Source organism: Ochotona princeps, chromosome X (genome assembly GCF_030435755.1).
Source record: "Ochotona princeps isolate mOchPri1 chromosome X, mOchPri1.hap1, whole genome shotgun sequence".
In the NCBI taxonomy this organism is placed as follows: Eukaryota; Metazoa; Chordata; class Mammalia; order Lagomorpha; family Ochotonidae; genus Ochotona; species Ochotona princeps.
In genome coordinates this window covers 52,854,128-52,877,040 of record NC_080865.1, presented here as the reverse complement: position 1 = coordinate 52,877,040, position 22,913 = coordinate 52,854,128, and the positions used below count along the sequence as shown (strand labels likewise).

The 22,913-nt window shown below is 35.6% G+C and overlaps 1 protein-coding gene across 10 annotated transcripts in view; it reads right to left on the bottom strand.

The window, feature by feature from the left end:
* Positions 1–22,913, bottom strand: part of DACH2 (dachshund family transcription factor 2) — a 521,453-nt gene that overhangs the window by 345,096 nt on the left and 153,444 nt on the right. For 7 of the 10 annotated variants that reach the window (XM_058658946.1, XM_004592794.2, XM_058658950.1 and 4 more), the window contains exon 2: positions 10,597–10,635. The exons of the other annotated variants lie outside the window; for them this stretch is intronic. In XM_058658946.1, coding sequence (XP_058514929.1) covers positions 10,597–10,635 — 39 coding nt within the window. The remainder of the gene's footprint in view (positions 1–10,596; positions 10,636–22,913) is intronic. 10 annotated transcript variants of the gene reach the window in all.

Genomic DNA, 22,913 nt, shown 5'->3' with positions numbered 1-22,913 from the left:
CTACAGAATCTTCTAATCTGAGAATGCATAGAAGTGCACACACACAAAATGAGTGTTGCGCACATGCCAAATGTACACAGAAGCCTGCTGGCAGAGCTCCAGTGACCTAATCTAGAACAATTTAAGCAATATTGTATTATTCGATTATAAACCCAGATAAATTCTAGCGAGTCTATACAGATCAAAATAAATTATTGAATAAATAGACGGGAAGAATAGACAAATGAAAAGAATTCGAAGCAATTTTACAAGTAGTGACTGCTTTTCAAACATTTGGAAAGAGCAGAGTATAGGAAAGGAGACAATGATAGCAATTTTGCAGTAGAGAAACCTGAAAAATGCTATCTAAGCCAGGTGATGAAGGTCAAACTTAGCAGTGATAAGTCACAATAATGGTTCATACCCTTGATATGTTGTGGTGAAAATGACCTTTGTCTCTGTAGTCTGTCTTGCAAAACACATAACTTAATCACAAGAAAAGCAACAAACAAAACCCAGTTGAGAGGCATTCTACAAATATCTGCCTGGAATTTCTTAAAACTGTCAAGGTCATCAACAACAAGGAGAGAAACAGTCACAGTCAAAAGGAGTCTAAGGGGATATGATGGCTACAGGTAATGTGGTATTCTATATCCTGGAACAGGAAAAGGACATTATGGAAAAACTGAGAAATTCTAAATAAAGTGCAAACTTCAGCTTAATACTAGTCATAAAAACAGTGCTTTACTAATTGTGACAAATTGATTCATTCAGCATAAGATGCTAAAAACAGAAGAAAAAGGTATACAGCTAAAAGGGATGCCATACAATCTCGACAGCTTTCCTATAAATTTAAAACTAGTCTAAAGTAAATTGTTTTTGAAAAATGCTTCTAATCATCTTTGTACCAAGCTCAACTCTGTTAAAAATTTCCTTATCCCTGTACTAATCTGCAGTTTACTTCCAGAGATGAGGAAAAATGGCTAAACATTAAGTAAAGCACAGTTTGTTCGTAATGCTATTAAAAAACAAAAACACATACACAGTGGGGGACTATTTTGAACTGAATAGCCTCAATCAGAAATCTCAAGTTCCTCCACACAATATTCTTAAAGTGGAGAAAGCTTCATTGCCACTGTAATCAATAATAAAAACTAAAACCTTTCTTTCCTTTATACTTAACATTCTTGATAAATCAGTATGTGATAAAAATGAGAACAGGTAAAAACAGAGCATAAACAATACAACAATTATTTTGTCTATAATCCCTAGCAGAAGGTGATTGCTGTTTAAAGATGTTTCAATGTTTCGTAGTTTTTAATGGTAATACACATTTTTAATGAAAAACATTGTATGTCAGATGATCCAGCCATTTGTATCATAAATTTTGAATGATAGATCACTTATATGAATCTATCCATTGTCTAATGGATTAATTGTTCTTAAAATCACCTTTTAACAATTCATCACTGACTCATTTTATGTTAGCCTTGTGAACATTAACATCAAAAATAAATAAGTAATAATTTAATTAAAATTAAAAATTCCAAATCATAATGTCAAATAAGTGGTAGATTTTTGGAATCCTAATTTTCTGAAAGGAGAACTCCTTGAGTAAGTGAAGTCTTTGTATTGAAAACTCAGTGCTAACAAAAAGAAAAAGCCGTGTCTGTCTTTAGAGCACTTTACGTGTATCTGCAGTACTTTCGAGCATGTTGCCATGGAACATAATTCATCCAAGGACTAAAACCCATGAACGGCCATTTTGGGATTATAGTCTCATTTCTGAAGATGGTTTTGTAGCATTCATCAAGATGTATTACAAACCCTACCAATTTAGGGACAATACATTGCCTTTTTAAATGCACTCATACCGAGTCTTAGAATCAATTCCATTTTTGCGACTAATTAGTTACACTGACAAACTTTTAATAGTGCTTTACAATTTTAGAAAATGTCACCACTCTCTTGCAAATTAATGATATGTTCCTCTGTTGCACAGTAATTGGTGGTTATCAGACTTTCCTCTTTATCCTGTCTCAGTCATTTAGTTAAATCTACCCTGTGCCCTCCAGAAAAATTCATTGTCTGTCACCTGAATCACTAAAGTCTAAAGTCATGGATATTTAGTGATTCCTTCATTTTCACATCACTAGGCAACTCTTTGGGATTTAAATGAAAGGGCACCACCTGAACATTCATGCAAGTGTCTTGGCTCAAAAGTCCACATTCTTTTTATAATTCATTGTTGATTCCCTTTTAACAGAAAAGCCTGTGATCTAATGTATTACACGTTCACATTATTAAATGTAACATGCAGAATGTTGCATTATTATGCTGCACATGGCTAAGAAATTTTAGTATTCACAGGATTATGGTAATTAAGTCTTCCTTCACTTTGGTTGATGTGACACTTGCTTGACTATAATGTCACTCCACTTAAAGTCTGTGTAAACAACATTATCTTAGTCACTCTGCATTACATTTCCAACTGTGAGCAAAATTACAAGGTCAGAGTGGACAAGAATGTAGGTAATCCCAAGGAAACATCATGTAAATGACTTGATGAAGGTTCAAACTGGATTTTCAATAATAGTAAGAGGCATCTTTTCCTTATGGTAGTATTACTGTATTATTGTCTAGATTCCATGTGTGGCAAACCTCATGGAGATTCTTCATGTCAGTGGTGAAGAAAAAAAAAGTCATCATGATATTGATGCTTTGTGGATAAAAGAGAACAAAGGTTGTTTACCAAGACTTCATTCAGACTAACGAAAGTATGGTTATTCACTACAACTTAGTCCACACAATGACTGTAATTGGTTTTGTAAATAAAGATCCATTGATGTCACAAACACATGTAATGTTTTTTAAATGTAGGGCAGAAAAGTCATACAACAGTGCTTATAGTTTCTATTTTCCTGAATTTAAATAAGTTCTGACCAACTATATTTACAAAAGGAAAGTACTTGATTTCCAATAGTCTTATTAGTCACCTAGTGAACCATGTCCAAGAAGAAATGGATTGAAAATTCTCCAACCTAAACATTTGAAAACAGCTTAAGGGCTTTTCAGGGCCAATGCAGTAGTATACTGGGTACAGTCACTGCCTGTGATAACAGCATCCCAAATGGTTGCTGGTTCAGGTCCCGATTGTTCTACTTCCAATACAATTCCCTACTGATGGCCTTGGAAAACAACTTAAGATGGATCGCGTGTTTGACTCCCTCCATCCTTGTGGAAAACCCAGAAGCTTCAGCCCTAGCCCAGCCATTGCAGTCATTCTGGGGAGAGAAACGGCAAACAGAAGATTCTGTTCCCCATCCCCAGTGTGTGTGTGTGTGTGTGTGTGTGTGTGTGTGTAAAACTCTGACCTTTGAATAAGAAATAATTACCTTGAAAAAACTTTTGGATATCTTGTGTTTTAAGACATGTATTTGATACATATTGAAAAAAATAGACAACTTGATTACAGATCCACATAGGATTTGTTGGAAATGGCAAAATTCAGCAGTTTTTCTTCATTGAACTAGTAGAAATGTCAAATTAAACAAAATAGTGGTTTCCGGGATATGCTGAAATTTAAACAGGGCATCAATTAGCAAAAAAAAAAAAAAAAAAAAGGCAATGCAATTTTTTTAAATATAGACCCCACATTCTGTTCACAAGCAGGTCAAAATGGGGAAAAACATTCAAAAGCAACTTAGGAACTTTTCTAGGCTTAATGTTACATGTTAAAGAATAAAGTATTTTGAGACTATCCCCCCCAAAAATGTATGAACCACAATTTTATTGTAATATCTAAGACTGAAACTCTGTAGCAGGTCAATGTGATTTGTAAGAATGCCATCGTTGAAATATTTTCCCAAGTGCCAGCATGGTGGTACAGCTAATGAAGCTGCTGCCTGAGATGCTCACGTGAGAGGTGATGCCAGTTACTCTACTTTATAACCAGCTCCCTACTAAAGTACCTGGGACAAAAGCAGAAGATGGTCCAAGACTTTAGGCCCCTGAACACACGTGGGAGACCCTAAGTGAGTTCCAGGATACTGGTTCAGGCCATGGTATATCCAGCTATTTGGGGAATCTCTCTCTCCCTCGTTCCCTCCATTTGTATTTCTAGCTTTCAAATAAATTAATTAATTTTTAAAGATTTATTTATTTTTATTGGAAAGTCAGTTATACAGAGAGGAGGAGGGACAGAGAGGAACTTCCATCCATTGATTCACTCCCCAAGCAGCTGCAACAGCCGGAGCTGCACTGAACTGAAACCAGGAGCCTGTGGCCTCTTCCGTGTCTCACTCACAGGTGTAGGATCCCAAGGCTTTGGGCCATGCTAGACTGCTTTCTCAGGCCACAAGCAGGGAGCTAGAAAGGAAGCAGGTCCTCCGGAATTAGAACCAGAGCCCATATGCGATCCTTGTGCATGAAGGTGAGGACTCTAGCCTCTAGGCTACTGCACCGGGCCCAAATTAATTAATCTTAAAAAGCAGTTACCTAGGAACTGCTTACTTAAAGCAGTTACTTAAAGAAACAGGCCGCTAAAATATGTTCATCACAAGTGATTAACCAATACAGATTTTTTTTTCTCCAGAAATGCTGCTTTCCCTAAGTAGAAGATCCATTCATCACATAACCACCATAGAATGTCTTCATAGATAGAGTTTTTCTAGTTAAAAGTCATTGGAAAATAATAGGCTTTCTGTACTAGAGAAGGGTGTGTGTGTGTGTGTGTGTGTGACTGTGTGTGACTGTGTGTGTCTATGAGAGAAAGAGAGAGAGAGAGAGCGCTTTGCAACTCTAAGAGTTTAAATAAAATCAGTTTCAACTAATTCCCTTTTCTACTCAAATCTCTTAAAATAAAAAGGTTGCTAATCGGAAGCTCCTTCCAGTACACATGGAATGTAAGAAACTTTGAAAGTTCTTTGTTAAACCTAAGATAAAGATCCAAATCTTTTAAATCAAAAGTCTCTCCAAACACAAAATCCAATTATACCCTCATCTAGAGAGACTCGAGATATACAGAATAGCCAACCAAAGTCCTGCTTACACTTTATGCAGTTGTGTGCAGCACCATAAAAGCACTGCTGGAATCAAACACCAATTGAACTGGAAATCCTGAACATTCTCTGAATGAACTTGAAAGCACACACAAAGTCAGAACAAATCAGAGATGAGACTGCATCATTTTTTCAGAAGTGCTGTTATAATGATGCTTAGAGTGGGAAAGCAAGATTCAAGATAGGGTGCTACTGCAGTCAATCCAATGCTGAGATATTGTTCCTATCTTCTCCCCCACCATTCGCCCCAAACTGTCCTTGAATTAGGAGAACCACAAAGATAAATAAGGTAAGCATGATCTTAATGAAGCCAGAGGGTGTTGAACAGTTTCCACAAATTGATAAAATTTGATTTTGTCTTTATGTTTTATGCACAATAAGTAAATTACAGCTTCAAGGAAAAGGGAGGCTTTGTATAGTAGATCAAAGGTTATAGTATTTCTCCAAGAGAATGCTTAGTTCAAAATCTTAATTTAAAAGATGCAGTATCTACGGGATAAATAAAATCTGTTCTCTTTATTTTAATAGACACTTAAAAATCAGTTTAAAAAATTTAAAAAGATACAGTAACTAAATCCAGACACAAAGTTATTTTCAGGGATAAGTCCATGGACTTTTAATTCTTTTTATTTTCCCCAAGAGCTCTTTCTGCTACAGAATGCTATCTCCTCAAATGAAGATTTATTGCGAGAGTGATTTGTAACCTAAAAAAAGGTTCATAATTTCGAATACTATTATTTTGCTTATTTGAATTATGTGTTTTAAAATGAAGAATAATGACTCAAATAGCACCAGTGACCACTGGTATGTGTGCTAAGTGTTCAGAATCAATGTTTCATTTGTACATGTGTAATCGTGGAGAAAATCAATGAAAATAATTATTTTTTCTACAAAATGTTATTTAAAATATCTGCTATATTGGCAACGATGAGTGGAAATGGGAACTAATGTATAATGCTAGGAGTGCAAATCAGAAAACAGTCAAGACCAATGTGGCGATAAGTATTAAAGTTGAAGATATGTTTAGCAACAGTTTCACTTTTAGGTTTATACCCTAGATAAGTTCTCCCATGTGGATATAAGGCAAATTGTGTCCACTACAACATTTTGCAATAATAAAAAGTTTGGAATAATAAAAATGCTGGAAACAACTTACACGCCCATCAGTATATACAATAATAATCAAACTGTAGTATATTCATACAAAGAAACAGCATATAAACAAACATAAAAAACAGTGCTACAACAATTCTAAAAAGGATATTACATTATCAAATCATCTAGATTGATTTTAAAAACACAAATAGCAGTAATATATGTTGTTTGCTCATAAATACAAAGAGTAGGAACATAGCAGTGATAAACATGAACTTTAAAATATTGGATACCTCTGACGAAGCATACAATAGAAAGAAGTTATTCCTAGCTATAATGTTAATGATTTATACAGACATGTTTTTTTAAAAAGTATGCTTAATCAAATGTTGCAAAATGTAGACCTAGTAATTTGTCCACAGGTGTGTCTTATTTTCTATTCTTTCTATTTAGAACTAATTTATAATTCTTTCTACAAACTACTATCAAAAGTATGGTACAAACATAATTTCAAAATATAAATGCTAATTTTCAGTAAGTTGAATAGGTGCAAGAGAGGGAGAGGAAGAAAGAATGAATGAAAGGAGATATTTGATAACTCCTTATGAAGGACTGTACTATTGTAATAATTAGGGGAAAATCAATCGAGGTGGGAATTTGGGAGGGGGAAATCAAGGATTCTATGGAATTATTTCATAAAATCCCAAATTAACAATAAAATTTTTAAAAAGGAGATATTTATGGAATAGGTTTGATTTTAGTTCTCAGGTTAGAAAGTATGAGTCCAATGCATGTGAGCTTTGAAATCAGACTGCTTAATTCAAGTGCCGCCTCTAGTATTTGTGACTGTATGACTTTGGACAAGTCACTTAACCATCTCTTTGCCTTGGTGTTGTCATCTGTAAAAGATCATAGTTACAGTATCCATCACTTTGGGTTGCTATGATTTGATGAATACATAAAAAATCAAAAGAGAAAATGCTTGCTGAATTATAGATACTACTATGTTCTACAAAAAAACTGGACTAGTTCATTAAAATTTTATCTTAAATCACCTTATTGATATGTCTACACTGGACAAGAATATTAAATAATTATTGATTTCTTAATTTCTCTACTTTTGTGAATCAATTAACTAAAACTTTTTAATTGTTAAAATTTTTAGGTATTAAGTTCAATAATTTAGTACTTTTAATCATATTTCATACCTGTCATGAAACAAATTGCCTACACTCAAAATTATCTGATAATATAGAAATGGCAGCACAATCTGCCAAGATTTAAGTAGTTATCAACTATTTTTCATATTATCACGTGTGTTTACCAGTTGTCCAAAAGTTTCTCAGCTTTCATTAGTCTGTTAAATATGTAACTGTATTGTTAACACCAGTTTGTCAACAAGTGATTTTTCTAGTTGATTGAGGATTTGAGATTGTATCTTTTGTTCTTCCTCTCTCTTCTACTTTTCTCCTTCTTTCAAAGTCTGAGTTTCTCGTCAGAAATGACACTGTTAATTCACCATCCTGCACAAGGGTTTATGGTACCGATCATAGTGGTCATTACAGCACATTTTAGCAGTGCAGTGTTTTCCTTTTTCTTCCTTTTTTTTTCTTTATAGAGAGATTGGAATTTAATTGTTTCCTTTTTAGACAAATACGCATTTGGGTTGCCAGGGATGAAAAGGGCATACAGATGTCAAAAGAATTGTATCACAGTGGGATTATATGCTAAATTCCAGGGCAGGACAGACAAACAAAGCCTCAGATCAGTCAAACAGTTACCTCTTCAGAAAATCTCAGATGACCAGCATTTGTTTTCACTTGCCAATGCCTATCAAAAGTTCAAATGCAGTTTTGTTGTGTTAACTACTTACACTTCTTTTCTTTCTTATTTTAACCATTTGTAAAAATAAAGGAATTTCACTAGATGGAATTGGGAGTTTGTTTTAAGGCAAGCCAATTTAAAATAAAACAACACGTGCTATACACATGGCTTTCTTCTTACTAAAACAAAATCAACTTTGCTTTAACTAGAAACCTTAATCATGTTATGTGACAAAAATAAGCTTAAATATTCTCCTTTGGTCATGGGAATAATTATCTACTTTATACTGCATTTCATTGATAACTGTGCAAGCAAAAATAAGCAATTTCATTTTAATCTTCAAACCACTTTAAGTAAAAATTATATTGGTAATTTCTATGTAGTAAAAAAAAATCACAAAATGAATAACCACTGCTTTGAGTGCCAGAAGAATTATTTACAAGCAATTTACTTATTATTTATTTACATGAATTTTCCATCATCAAGAGCTTCAGGTGCATTTATAGGAAACTTTTTTGTTGTAATTATAGTACCTTAAGGATTTACAATACAGAACAAAGGTCACAAACTGACAGCCCATGGGCTAGATCTAGATCCCAGATGGGTTTTGTTTGGCCTGCCTAGTGTTTTTTTCTGCTTTTATTGAGTTAGTTACCAACATTTTAGAATTGGGGAATTTCATATTAAAAAATATGGGTTCCAGTTTGTAAAAAAAAAATCAAATCTTAGCAACACTGAATGTGCATTCCCATGTGGTAGCAATCAGCTGAGCTAATAGCCGTCACTTTTGCAAAGATTAGAAAGTCCAAATTACCATAGTCTCTGCCAGTCTTTATTGCTTTCTGTGTTAGTGTTAGGTTGGTACCCTTGCCTCAGTAAGCACTCAGGTTTGCAACTCTTCACATTGCCTTGCAGATTCTGTGAATAACTTAATACACATACTTTTGTAAACATTCCGTGATTTTTGTCAGATTTCAGTACATGTAAAATATGATTACAAATGCATGTACTTATGAATGTTCTTCAAAAAGTTTGTGGAAAATGTATATTGCAAAAAAAATAGGCTAGGATTTCAGAATTTTTGCATCACAATATACATTTTAATCCTATTTTTTAGCAAACTCTTTAAAGTAGCCCTCATATATAATGTGTGTTTGGATAATTTGAAAAGAATCCATATCATTGTCAGCTACTATTTGTATAGTTAAGACATAAGTTAACATTAATTTTTATGCCACTGTACTAAAAAAATAAAAATAAAAATAATTCAATGCCTGAATTCAGATGCATTCATATAAAATCAGAATCTAATATCAATATATAAAAATCTAAGCTCAAAACTTAACTCATGTTTAAATCAGAATCAACCATTAAAAAAATTCTGTGTGTTCTATTCTCTCTAGTATTGATGCCACAGTCTGACAGAAAATTCAAGCACTTAAGGAGGCACATCCACTGCTTCAGGTCACTTGGGTAGTATTTAGTGTGCATGGCATTTAAGATTATTTTAACATGGAAAATGGCCCAAAGATTAGACAAATCATCATTTTTCATGATTTTTTTTCATTTTCCACACTGTAATCCCTGAATAAATCACATGATGTGGTCCTTATCTCCCCAAAGCCCTATGACATTGGTCTTGCAGAAAAAGATGGACAAAATCTGCATCAAGGGCAGCCCTGGAAGTGAGGGAAAACATTAAGGAAAGGTCATTTAGCCTGATAAAAGAACCTAAAAGAGAAAAGGGGACACCATTGCTAGGCGATAACAAAACAGGCTTTGGAATCATGGGTTGCCCTCTTTCTCCATTGTCTCTGAGCCATTGCCCATTCATTTTGTCATTGTGAACTAAACGATAGGAGGCTTGGATCAATATGCTATCAGTGATTGCAATTTAACTGAAATTTTCATTGATACTTTAGGACATTGAAAGTATAAATCTTCTTAGAATTCCAAATATTTTCAAGTCATGTTCATAGAAAAAAAAAGAATTTCAAATATTTTAGAAGTACTAGCATACCTACAAAATGTAGTTGTCTCCAGTGCTTAGGACTCAGAAAATCAAAATGCCTGATTTTTTTATATTATTGTTATAGCACACTCAATAGCCTGTGCTGCCTGCAAAAGTGAATGTACCTTCCTAAGCATCCCAGAGCAGGATATCGGATATCGGAGTTACTTTCCATTATTTGACATAGGTGGCATAATTTTTATATCAGTGGCCTCACTCAATCCTCATCAAGTTTGCACTCTTTTTCGAACTTCTGCCTTAGTTCTCAGAGAGGTAGGTACACCCCGTGGCTTGAAGCCATCTTCCCATTGTATTGTCCTGGAATTCTCTTCCAGTTTAATAGGTATAAATGATTTCTAACTGGCAATAGTGAAACCATGGAGACCTCAATTAACTAGAACCCTCAAATTGATCGACAGGTTCTAATTAGCTATTTGGATTGCCTTTCTTATTATTACTAAATATTAAGCAAGATTAAACAGATGCTTCTGAAACTTTTAAAGGACTCTACATTCCTACCTTAATAAGTATAGCACAGGGAACAAGATTATGGAAGTTGGGCTGAATCTGTACAGGCTCCAGGACATTCTCAGGAAGTTGATTTTTAAAAAATAAACACATAAATACCTGTTAACAGCTTGCTTTCTTGTCATTTGCCTCTTCCTTCTAAAAGGAGAGTGTAGCAAAAAATAAATAAATAAAACTGGTTAATTGAGAGTTCTCATTAGTTAGCTTCCAATTAATAAAGGCTTTATTATATCTTACAAAAAAATCTTCTTAGATTACACATAATGAAACAGCAGTAGGAAGAGCACAAAGAAGGTAGGAAATTCTGAGTAGCTATTAGATAGTGTTTTAAATATATAGATAATGTTATTGCATTTCTGTTCTAATCCCCACTGAGTAAAGAATAATGTGAAATGTCATGTGGTTTAGGGCTTTTCTCTATATGAAGACAAGGAAATAAGGTTATAGATTTCTGTTGAAGAAAATGGCCTCGGGTCATAATTCCAAACCAAAAAAATCTTTAGTAATATTCTGTCTTTTCCCTTTGTATAAACAGCGATCCTTCACATCCCATTGGGTATTCCAATACTTTGGGGGAGATAGTGCCCCTCATCTTATTTTTTATTTGGGCAACAGGATGGTGAAAGTAAGCCAGTATCAACGTGATGCTTATTTCCTAAATGTGGAGCCATTAATCACACAACTGACTAAATATTTATTTCTGAAGTAATACTGAACTATCTTATATCTTTCCCCCAAGGGTTACACACACACACAAACACACATACGAACATACATACACAGTCATACACACATACACACAAAATTAAATGCATACAAAAGAGGTAAATAAAAACTCACACAATTAGGTAAACTTACAAAACAATCATTGTTTCCAGGAGTGTAGTAATTCCCAGTGCTGTCCAACCTTTTAATATTTAATGAAGAGCAATAAAATCATAAAAGCCATTGCTTGAAAAAAATATATGGACAATAGGCTTTCTCTTTTCAGCCTTAGTGTACTTCTTATTAGCATAGAGTCAGGAACTTCTCTATAATGCCCAATAAGAACATTCATGATTGGTTCATCACCCCTTTGTAATCGTTTTTCTAATGTTCTTTCTGTTAAAACCCTTATTTGAGGGTTTTTTTTTTTTTTAGTAGCTTGGAGCCTTTAGTTTATTTTTATTTGCTTGTTGTTGTAAAGCAAATGCTTTTCTGTTTAAAGGTCTGAACAAAGATAACTAATTCAAACAAAAAGATAATAACTTATGCAAACATGTATTTGAAGTTGCTGTGGAGAAGAGGTGAGGATGAAGATGTGGGGTTTTTTTAACCTATTTTTATGGTCTGTCATTTCACTGTCACAACTGTTGGATTTTACTCTCTGGTTCACTTAGCCTTTTTCATTATGATGCTTATAAATGGCATATATATCAAGTTAATAATAATTGATGTTGCTTTGATCCAATGGGCTGTAGATCACTGGATTTAACAGAATTTCTTTTCCCTTTTGCCAAAGATCCCCCATTTTTACCTTCTAAACTAAACAGAACATTTTTTGGATACCATCATATGTGTCTAGCCAAAAAATGCAAAAAAAAAGTACTTGTTTATTATGGCACGAACATTATGGCACGATCATCATACATTATTTAAACATAGATATTAAAATCACTGATGACTAAAATATTGCTTTTAGAATTATGCAATAATATAGAAATTCTAATGAGCTAATTAGATCATTGAAAATTGTCTTATATGTGAGGTACATATTTTCCAGTACTGGCTACAACTAGTGATAAGTCAGAACTACACATTAAATAGATATAAAGTTATTCCTCTGTCTCTTTCAGGGATTTGTTCCAGAAGACCTATGAATACAATTTGCAGACACATGCTCAAGTTCTTTATATTAAATACATAGTATTTTCATATAGGTGATCTATACTCTCTCACATATTTTAAATTATCCTTAGATTATCAACTATACCAAATACCATATAAATTCATATCAATATTGTGTTGTTTATGGGATAATGACAAGGAATTTTTCATATTTGGTGCAGACACAATATTTTTCCAAATATTTTCTCTTCATAGTGGATTGAATTAATGAACAAGAAATTCACTGACCAAAAGGAACAATTTGGTTTTCACATACAAAATAGAATGTAGCCTATATACTTCTCAATTTATACCTTTATGGATTCCAACTAATTCATTTTAAATTTCCTTATACTTGTCAACTCTCAACATTCTGGAAATTTTTGCTGAACAAAGACTCAATACTACTAATACTAATCAGTATAGAATAGTTTATAAACATGAAAATAATCAGTGGGCTCTATTAAATTAGACATGAAGGGTATTTTGCATTAACTCCAATTTTTCCTTTCTACTAAAGTGCCAATGTTGCTATGCCTTTTTACTTCTGAGTCTATCTATACAATAAAATCATGAGTAAATACTTGAAATTTACTAAAACATGTCTTTATGATTGAAATGGGCATTATGATGAAGCCACTGACCCAAAACACACACATAGTCAAAACGTTGAATCCAATATTATAATTGATATACCACTATAAGCAATGGAAGTAACAGCAACTGAGAAAAAACAACATAGTGTGGTAAGTAGTAGGGGCGGCTAACACAGCATACCAGCTCCAGTCATCATTATTACTGCACTGTAATAGAACAATGATTAACTTTACTGTAGATAATCTCCCTACATACAAGTTATGAGTAGAAAGCAATTCTGTAGGGTCCAGCAGTAGGGTCCAGTGTGATGGCTCAGTTGGCTAATCCACCCTTCACATATGCTAGGATCCTGTATGGGCACCAGCTTGTGTCCAGGCTGTTCCACTTCACATCCAGCTGTCTGCTTATGGCCTGGGAATGTTGTGGAGGATGGCCCAAAGCCTTGGGATCCTACATCCACCTGGGAGACCCAGAAAAGACCCCTGGTTTCAGATTGGCTCAGATCCCACTCTTGTGACCATTTGGGGAATGAAGCAACAGATTTTTCTCTTTCTCTCTGTAAATCTGCCTTTCCAATAAAAATACATAAAATTTTAGATAGACAAGAGCAATTATTGAATTAATTACAATAATTTTACCTGGAATCACAGAAAAATAAATTTTTGCATTTTGTTTATTCAACTTTTGGTGTGGAAAACAAAGTTCAACAAAGTTGTTGGTAGTAATTACTGTTCGTTGTAATGAATGGAGTCAGTCTCACAGAAGAATCAGGGAATTCTCACTTTAGAAAGCTAAACTTAGATCACATTTAATAATGCAAACACGCAGCATGCAAATGCAGGAAAAGTGGCTATAAATTATCCCAAAGTAAGGAACAGAGTTAAAAACTCAGACTCATTGCAGTTAAATGTATTAGTCTTTTGTAGGATGCATTTAAAAAGCACTATCAACTATCACATTGTAAGTCCCAGCCCTCGTTTTAGTAATTTTTTCTAAGAGGTGAGCATTTGACACAGTAGTTAATACACCTCTTGGGATGAACACATCCCATATATTATGCCTGCTTAAACACAACAACTGTTCATCACACACCTAAAAAAAATGAGGTCAAAATGTCATAGACATATTTATCTTCACTATTGCCAAATCTTGAATAATTTTAATTCCCAGTTTTTCCTAGATTCTGACTTTCAATCTCACTTATTTTTAAGATTCAAGCTTTTTTTCACTACTCTTAGAGTTGCTATGTTCCAGTTCTTCTAGCTTATATCACGTCTTTCTAGTTTATATTCAGAATCACTCAGAGAAAACACTAAGAAAAGGCTATAGAAATCAAATGTAACATTTGTGGTAAATCTACATTATAACCCTTGAAATATTGGGTGCAATTATTGCTTTAACAGCTTTTAGTTACCGTCTGAACTGATCCCACAGTGAGAAGTTAGAAAATATCTTACTTTTCAAATAAGATACTGCCTATGTGGAGAACTTAGTTACTAAGGAGAATTAACTCCTGATTAAAATGGTGTTTTCTTCATAACATTTATAACACTGTATCATTATTTTATTTATTTACTTATTTTTCGGTCTCTCTTCCATTTGAAAAATACCGTCTTCGTAAAAAGAGATTAGGTTACACCAAAAACAATTTTGAAGGGGAATTGGTATTAGCTTTGTGGGAGAATACTTTATTCTGACTGAAAATGTCAAGGTGGAGTCTTCAAGCTTACTTCCATAAAACTGTTGAGCTGTGCAGAGATGATTTACACCACTGATTACACTGCATGATTTATATAATAATCACATTGCTTTAGAATCTGAGTAAACTTTTTCAGTAGTCAACATTGATACAAAACTCCATAAACCCAAAATTATTTCATAGTATCAAGTATAATTAATCATTGGTGGGCAGATTCATGTTGCTTTCTTGATATCCATGGTGATAAAAATACTACAAACTACATTTTAATTATAGCTTCTTCAAACATTCAGCTTATATGTATAGTGAAGCTTAAATTAGATTCAAAAAAGCAGTTAAGTAAGCAAAACTCAGTTAAACTAAACTGTTTCAAGGCAATGGGTTCATTTGCCAATTGATCATTTTGATAATCCTATCAGGTTTGGTGTAGCTGCTTATGAAGACAATCTCAAGCCGAGTTAGAGCAAAGGGCTGAGCATGCTCTTGACATATTACTGACGGGGGTTGATATGAGGGTTGGAGAGAGAGATTGAAATTTATTGAAATTCTTTACATTCATCCCCTAAACTTAATTGAGTGACCACTATCCTATTAAATAAAGTAAAAAACATGTTCCTTACCAATTAAGAAACCATGAACTGATAATAAAAACTGCATATAGTCATATTTTCAAACACTAAATATACCTTAAGTTATAATACCACTTTATTGGGCCGGGCGGCGGCCGTGGCCTAGCGGCTAAATTCCTCGCCTTGAAAGCCCCGGGATCCCATATGGGCGCCGGTTCTAATCCCGGAAGCTCCACTTCCCATCCAGCTCCCTGCTTGTGGCCTGGGAAGGCAGTCGAGGACGGCTCAAAGCTTTGGGACCCTGCACCCACGTGGGAGACCCGGAAGAGGTTCCTGGTTCCTGGCTTCGGATTGGCACAGCACAGGCCGTTGCGCTCACTTGGGGAGTGAATCATCGGAAAGAAGATCTTGCTCTCTGTCTTTCCTGCTCTCCTCCTCTCCTCTCCTTTGTAATAAAAATAAATAAATCTTTAAAAAAAAATACCACTTTATTACCATATAGTTTCACAGTTCAAGGGGCATTTTCTTTTCATTAACTAACGGAGTTGAACCATTCTGTGTACATAAAAGTTTGAATTGTTCCACTTTTTTTTTTTACCTCCCCAGACCTCTTGGAGGTAAAACAGGTCTGGACTAGATTCCAGATAGCTAGAGTCCCCGAAGGAAGAGGCTGTTGGTTATTGGCTCTCCTCAAGTCATCTCCCAGGTGCTCCCACTGATGCACATTAAGGACGCCCTCTTCTAAGAACCACGGACTCACCTGTTCTACCATCCTTAAAAATGCATGGGCAGTGGCTGATTTAGGGGGAGTGCCATTCGCATTTAACAACCCCTTTAACTGATCCTCCATGTGGGCACGTGAAACCTCAGATCCCATCTAAGGGAATAAGATGGAGTGCAATCAAGCCGCCTCTTAGAAACAAAAACAACCATCTCTTAGGGCTGAAATCACCACCCTTTAGGACTGAAACCACCACCTCCTAGGGCTGAAAATAAATAACTTTTAAACTTGTAGTGTTCAGCAATCAAAATTACACATACACATAAGCACCTAATTACAGTATAGTGAATGAGGAGCCATACTGAACTTTTAACAGGATTTTTAAAAAAAAATTTGCTGGCCATTACCTTTGCTGTTTTTTGTTATTCCTTTCTCTTTTTTCAAATTTATTTGACAGTGAGAATGGGGAAGGGAAGAGAAATACAGAGAGATAGCAGATTGAGAAAGTCCATCCAAAACAGGAGAGGCTAGGTGAGGCCACGAACAGATAGGGACTCAAGCCAGGTCTCACATGCGCAAGGTAGGAAACAAATCACTTGAGCCATGAATGCTGAATTCCAGGGCTTGTATGTTCAGAAAGCCAAAGCTGGGAATCAAACCAGGTATTCCATTATGGGTTACTGAGGCCTTACCCATGGTTGTAAACACTAGGTCAATTGCCCAATTCCATATCCCTAATAAGAAAACCATTCATAATAATGAAACTTCGCCAAATAATGTGCTACTGATTTCCTTTAGAAAGGATGAGAAGAGACAAAGAAATCAGATAAAAATTATGAAAATGCATAAATAATAGGTTCTAATGCCTCACAGCACAGTGGTATGACTCCAGAATAAAACAATAAGTTACATACTGTATAAAGAACTGGATGAGAGAAGTTGGTATGCTTCAAATAGATAATAAGAGTGCAGAGTTTGGGAATGCGGATTGCCAGATTTATTATTTGACCCTCAATGTATATGTTCAAATATTGTACTGGGCTCCATAATGGTATACAAATACCACATGTCAAGCAAGAATGTTTTTTTAAAATTTCACCCACTGATCTTCACTTAGTTTTATTAAATAAAAAGATATAGAAACAGGTAAAGAGATACTTTACAGCTGCTTCACTCCCCAAATGCTGGCAGAAATCCAGGGTCAGAGCAGTTTAATGCCAGGATCCTGGAGTCCATCCAGGACACACACATCAATGACAGGGACACAGGTACTTGAGCCATCACCTGTTGTTTCCTGGGTTGTAAATTAGCAAGAAGTCAGATGAGAAGCATAGATCAAATTTGAGCAGAGGGATTCTGATAATGTAGCTATCCCTTGGTGTCCTAAACACTACACCAAATGCCAACAAGTAACCAGATAGCCAAAAGAAATAATATATATATACTACTTTTAATATCAACACTGGTCATTTCAATTTTTTTTCTTTTTAAAACATAAAAGTATAGCCTGAATTGACTCGACTACTTCCTCTCTACTTATCTAGCACTTTGTGCATATCTCTGTTGTGGCACCTGTCACATGCTTTCCTCTCTCATTAGGCTATGACATTTTTTTGAAAGTAACAGAAACCTAGCATTTAGACACCCACTGGATAACCACAGCAGCTAAAACATTCTGAAACATAGTAATAGTTTTTAGAAGACATGTGTGGCATAATAAGTCTTTGAGATGATATTGTTGGTTTAAAATGGATCAACCAAGGATAAAAATTCATTTCTTCAAATTCCTATCTCAAATCTTCAATGCAAGGAAACAATGTTTTCTAATGAATGTTTAAAATTTATTCTCATTTCTTTATTGTATTTATTATTCCCAAGATACAGATGAATACTATTAAAATCTTTACAAAGACAGTTTTAATTTTTTGCATTCCTTGACCTTGATATATTTTATCTGCTTCAGTATCATAAATTTTGAATTACAAAGTATCTTCTTTAATGAAAATACCCTTCCATAATACATAAGTAGTACTGCATTCTTTCCACTTCCTTTAAATTTGGTTTTCCATTGTCTGGAAAGTATTATGCAACATCTGTCTTTCTCATGGAAGTTTTTTTTTTCTTCATGTCTTGGTGCCAATCAAATTAATAAGCATTTTCCCTGACATTGTACTGTCGTTTTTTAGCTTCCAGCTTTAATGTTTTGGCAAAATCAAATAGTTCCATCAACAAGTTTCCAAATAAAATTGTCAATACTGTATGGATACTCATGCAGCCACATTAAGTTCACATTAAGACTCGCAATCAGAACTGAATGAGAAAAGAGGCAAGATGGCAGCATAGGGTACAGACACGTTTGATAAGACAGAGAATCTTTACACAGGGTGAAGTACAATAAGTAGATTACAGGGAAAAAATAAGGTTCTGGCAGTAAGCAGGGGGTACCTGGAGACTCCTTGGACATAAGGAAGCTGCGGCGATGGGACATCAGTGCTGCAGTGGACCGAAAAACCCACCAGCATTTGGCGAGCAGCAACCCAGACCCCAGCGATCCAGGCTCTGGTGATCCATTTCCAGCGCCAGCCAGACATCCAGCAGTGGCCCCCACACAGCTCTTGTGACTGCCAGGTAGGAGCCTGGGTCCGCCTGGGGAGCTAGAGAGGCAAGCGCAATCTGGGACCTGACAATCGAACTGGGTGACTGGGACCAGCCACAGGTGGAGAAAGAGTAGGAGACTCAGGGCGCCATCTTATGTGGAGAGGTGGAACGTGGAGTTGATGGAGCAGCACAGAGGAGGCTCATTTCTGGCTGATCACACTGAACTGATCCAAATGGGTAGAGTAACAGCAGCTTCGCTCCCTGCAGGGTTGGTGTGGTCCCTGGAGCTGAAAGCCAGCAGCCACAATTCTCCAGCAGCGTCCCGCCTGACGCTATATTGGCTAGCAGGGCAGCAGGTGTGGACCCCAAGTAAAGGTTCAGAGTGGGTGTGTTACTAGCTAATTGCACTGAGCTGAGCCCACAGCGCCAGGCTTGCAGCCTGTAGGGTCTGTGTGGTCCCTGGAGTAGACGGCCAACAACGTCCTGATCTTTGTTGGTGCCCCTACGGACACCATCTTGGACACTGAGGCAAGTGCTTTGAACACTGATAAACTGCAAGAGGAGGAGGGGTAAACTGCGCATGTGCTAATTCAGCAGCTCTCAGATATCAGTGTCACAGGACCAGGCACTGTTACACTGAAGGGAGGACAGCTGAGCTGCCCAAGAACTAAGCTGGGAACAAAATCACCACCATCTTAGAGCACTGCACAGGCTCCACAGAAAAAAACAGCCCCGACAAGGCACACCACCAACTCCACCCAAAATAACTCCAGGAGGTACTCAGACTTATTGGCCAGCAGGGGGCGACAAGGTCAGTGCTGCCTACTAATTAGACAAAGCAATTATTCACGACAGCTGTATTTTCCAAATCCAGGGCACTGATTGCACATAAAAAATCAACTTGTAGACCTATAGGTAAACACACCTTAGAGAAGATTTCATCAACCAGATTGGCAACTATAAAAGGTAAAAGAAAAGACAAAGACACCGTGAATGTTAGTGAAGATTCTCCAACAAAGGATCAAAAGCTTCACCCACTCTCAGAGTTAACTGAGGAAGACATCGAGAAAATGGGGGTCAATGAACTCAGAAAACTCGTTATAAAGCTGCTGATCAACAATGAGAAGCACAAACAAGAGTTCAAAGAAGAAATAGCAGCAAGAAATCAAATTAAAGCTGATGAATCAGAAATTAAGAACACAGTAGAGCAAATTAAAAATACAGTGGAGAGTCTCAACAATAGAATGAATGAGGCAGAAGAAAGAATTTCAGAAATTGGAAGATATTTCCTGTCACCATGAAGAAACAAACAAAAAGCTGGAAGCAGAGCTGAATCAAGCTTAAAAAAAAGTATCCAAGAATTAAAATATATGATTAAAAGGTCCAACATAAGAGTTATGGGAGTTCCAGAAGGTGCAGAAAGAGAAGTTGGGATTAAAGGTGTATTCAATGAAATAATAAAGGAAAACTTCCCTAATCTGAGCAAAGAATTGGAAAATAATATATAGGAGGGCTACAGAACTGACAACAGGGTTGACCAAAAACACATTTCGCCACGAACCAAAAGAAAAAAATCCTTAAATGTGCACGTGAAAAAAATCAAGTGACATATACGGGAATCCCAATCAAACTCACAGCTGACATACAGGCTAGAAGAGAATGAAGTGACATATTCCAGATTCTAAAAGAGAAAAATTTTCAGCCCAGAATAACTTACCTTGCAAAGCTTTCCTTTGTTTTTGAAAATGAAATAAAATTCTTCCACAGTAAAGAAAACTTCAAGATTTTGTCTCATCTAAACATGCCCTACAAGTGATACGCAAGGATGTTCCCATGAAAGAAAAAAGAAATAGCAACCACCAAAAACAAAGACAAACGTGGAGAACATCCCACTAAAAGGCTAACAGAAGACTCAATCATAGAACAACACATCACCAAAATGACAGGACCAAACTGCCCCTTATCCATAATAACGCTGAATGCAAATGGTTTAAACTCATCAGTCAAATGCCATAGATTAGAGGACTGGATCAAAAAACAAAACCCAACTATCTGCTGCTTACAGGAGACACATCTAACCAACAAAGATCAGAGAAAATTTAAAATGAAAGGATGGAAAAAGATATTCCAAGCAAATGGTAAGGAAAGACATGCAGGTATAGCCATTTTTGTATCAGATGACATAGACTTTGATGTAAAGAGCGTCAAAAGATATGAAGAAGGATACCACATAATGATCAAAGGATGCATTCAGCAAGAAGAGATCAGCATAATAATTGTTTACACGCCAAACACCAAAGCATCTAGCTACATGAAACAAATATTAACAGGTTTAAAGGGAGAAATAGACTCCAATATGATCATAGTGGGAGACCTTAATACCCCATTAACACAAATGAGAGATCAAAAAACCAGAAACTCAGCAAATAAACAACAGAACTCACCCAAACTCTAGAGCAAATGGACTTAGTTGACATCTATCGAACCTTTCATCCTACAGAGAATACACTTTTTTTTCATCAGTACTTAGAACTTTATCCAGAATTGATCATGTTATAGGTCATAAAATAAGCCTCAGCAAATTTTAAAAAGTTGAAATCATACCATACATCTTCTCAGATCATCAAGGAGTAAAGCTAGAGACCAAGAAGTCGAAACACCAAGGAAGACTTGCAAACATATGGAGACAAAATAATATGTTACTAAATGAGCAATGGGTTAGAGAGGAAATCAAAGGGGAAATTAAAAAATTGCTTGAAACAAATGAAGGCATCAACACAACATATTAAAACTTATGGGACACAATCAAAGCAGTGTTAAGAGGAAAGTTCATCTCAATCAGCGCTTATGGCAAGAAACTAGAAAAGCACCAAGTAAATCAGCTAACCTTACAGCTGAAAGAACTAGAAACATAACAACAAAGCAATCCCAAGATAAGTAGAAAAAAAGAAATCATCAAAATAAGGGAGGAAATAAACCAAATAGAGACCAAGAGAACTACACATAAGATCAATCAATCAAAGAGCTGGTTCTTTGAGAAAATCAACAAAATAGACTCCACTAGCTCAACTAATGCAAAAAAAGGAGGGAGAAAGTACGCATCAATAGTATCAGAGATGAGAAAGGAGATATAACAACAGATACCTTAGAACTACAAAGAATCATCAGGAACTATTACAAGCAACTATATGCAAACAAACCAGAAGATCCAGAAGAGATGGATAGATATTTGGACACATACAATCCACCAAAATTGAATCAAGAAGCAATTAACAATCTAAATAGCCCAATAACATGCACTGAGATTGAATCAGTAATTAAAGCCCTCCCAACCAAGAAAAGTCCGGGACCAGATGGCTTCACTGCTGAATTCTACCAAATGTTTCAAGAGGAACTTACCCCAATCCTACACAAGCTTTTTCAAACAATAGAAAGAGAGGCAATCCTTCCAAGCTCATTCTATGAAGCTAATATCACCTTAATACCAAAGCCAGATAGAGAAACAACAGAAAAAAGAGAACTACAGACTGAGATGCTTGATGAACATAGATGCAAAGATCCTCAACAAAATACTAACCAACAGCATCCAACAACACATCAGGCAGATCATTCACCCAGACTAGGTGGGATTCACCCCAGCAGGCATGCAGTGATGGTTCAACATCCGCAAAGCAATAAATGTGATACATCACATCAACAAATTGAAAAATAAAAACCTTATGATCCTCTCAATAGATGCAGAGAAGGCATTTGATAAAATCCAAAACCACTTCATGCTAAAAACCCTAAACAAGATAGGCATAGAAGGAACATTCTATAACACAATCAAAGCAATTTACGAAAAGCCTAATGCCAGCATCATACTAAATGGGGAAAGATTGGAAGCCTTGCCACTAAAATCTGGAACTAGACAGGAATGTCCACTCTTACCATTACTCTTCAATATAGTTTTGAAGGTCCTTGTCAGAGCTATTAAGCAGGAAAAAGCAATTAAAGGAATACAAATTGGAAATGAGGAATTGAAGTTATCACTATTTGCAGATGACATGATTCTCTACATAGGAGAACCAAAAGACTCAGTCAAGAGACTATTGGAACTCATAAGAGACTTTGCAGAGTAGCAGGATACAAAATTAATGAACACAAATCGATGGCACTAGTGTACACAAATAATTCCATGGCTGAGAATGAAATTGTTAGTACAGTCCCCTTTAGAATAGAGGAGAGGAATCTTAAATACATAGGAATTAAGCTAACTAAATCTGTGAAAGACCTCTATGATGAAAACTATTAATCATTTAAAAAGGAAATGGAAGAAGACCTTGAAAAATGGAGAACCTTACCATGTTCCTGGATTGGCAGGATC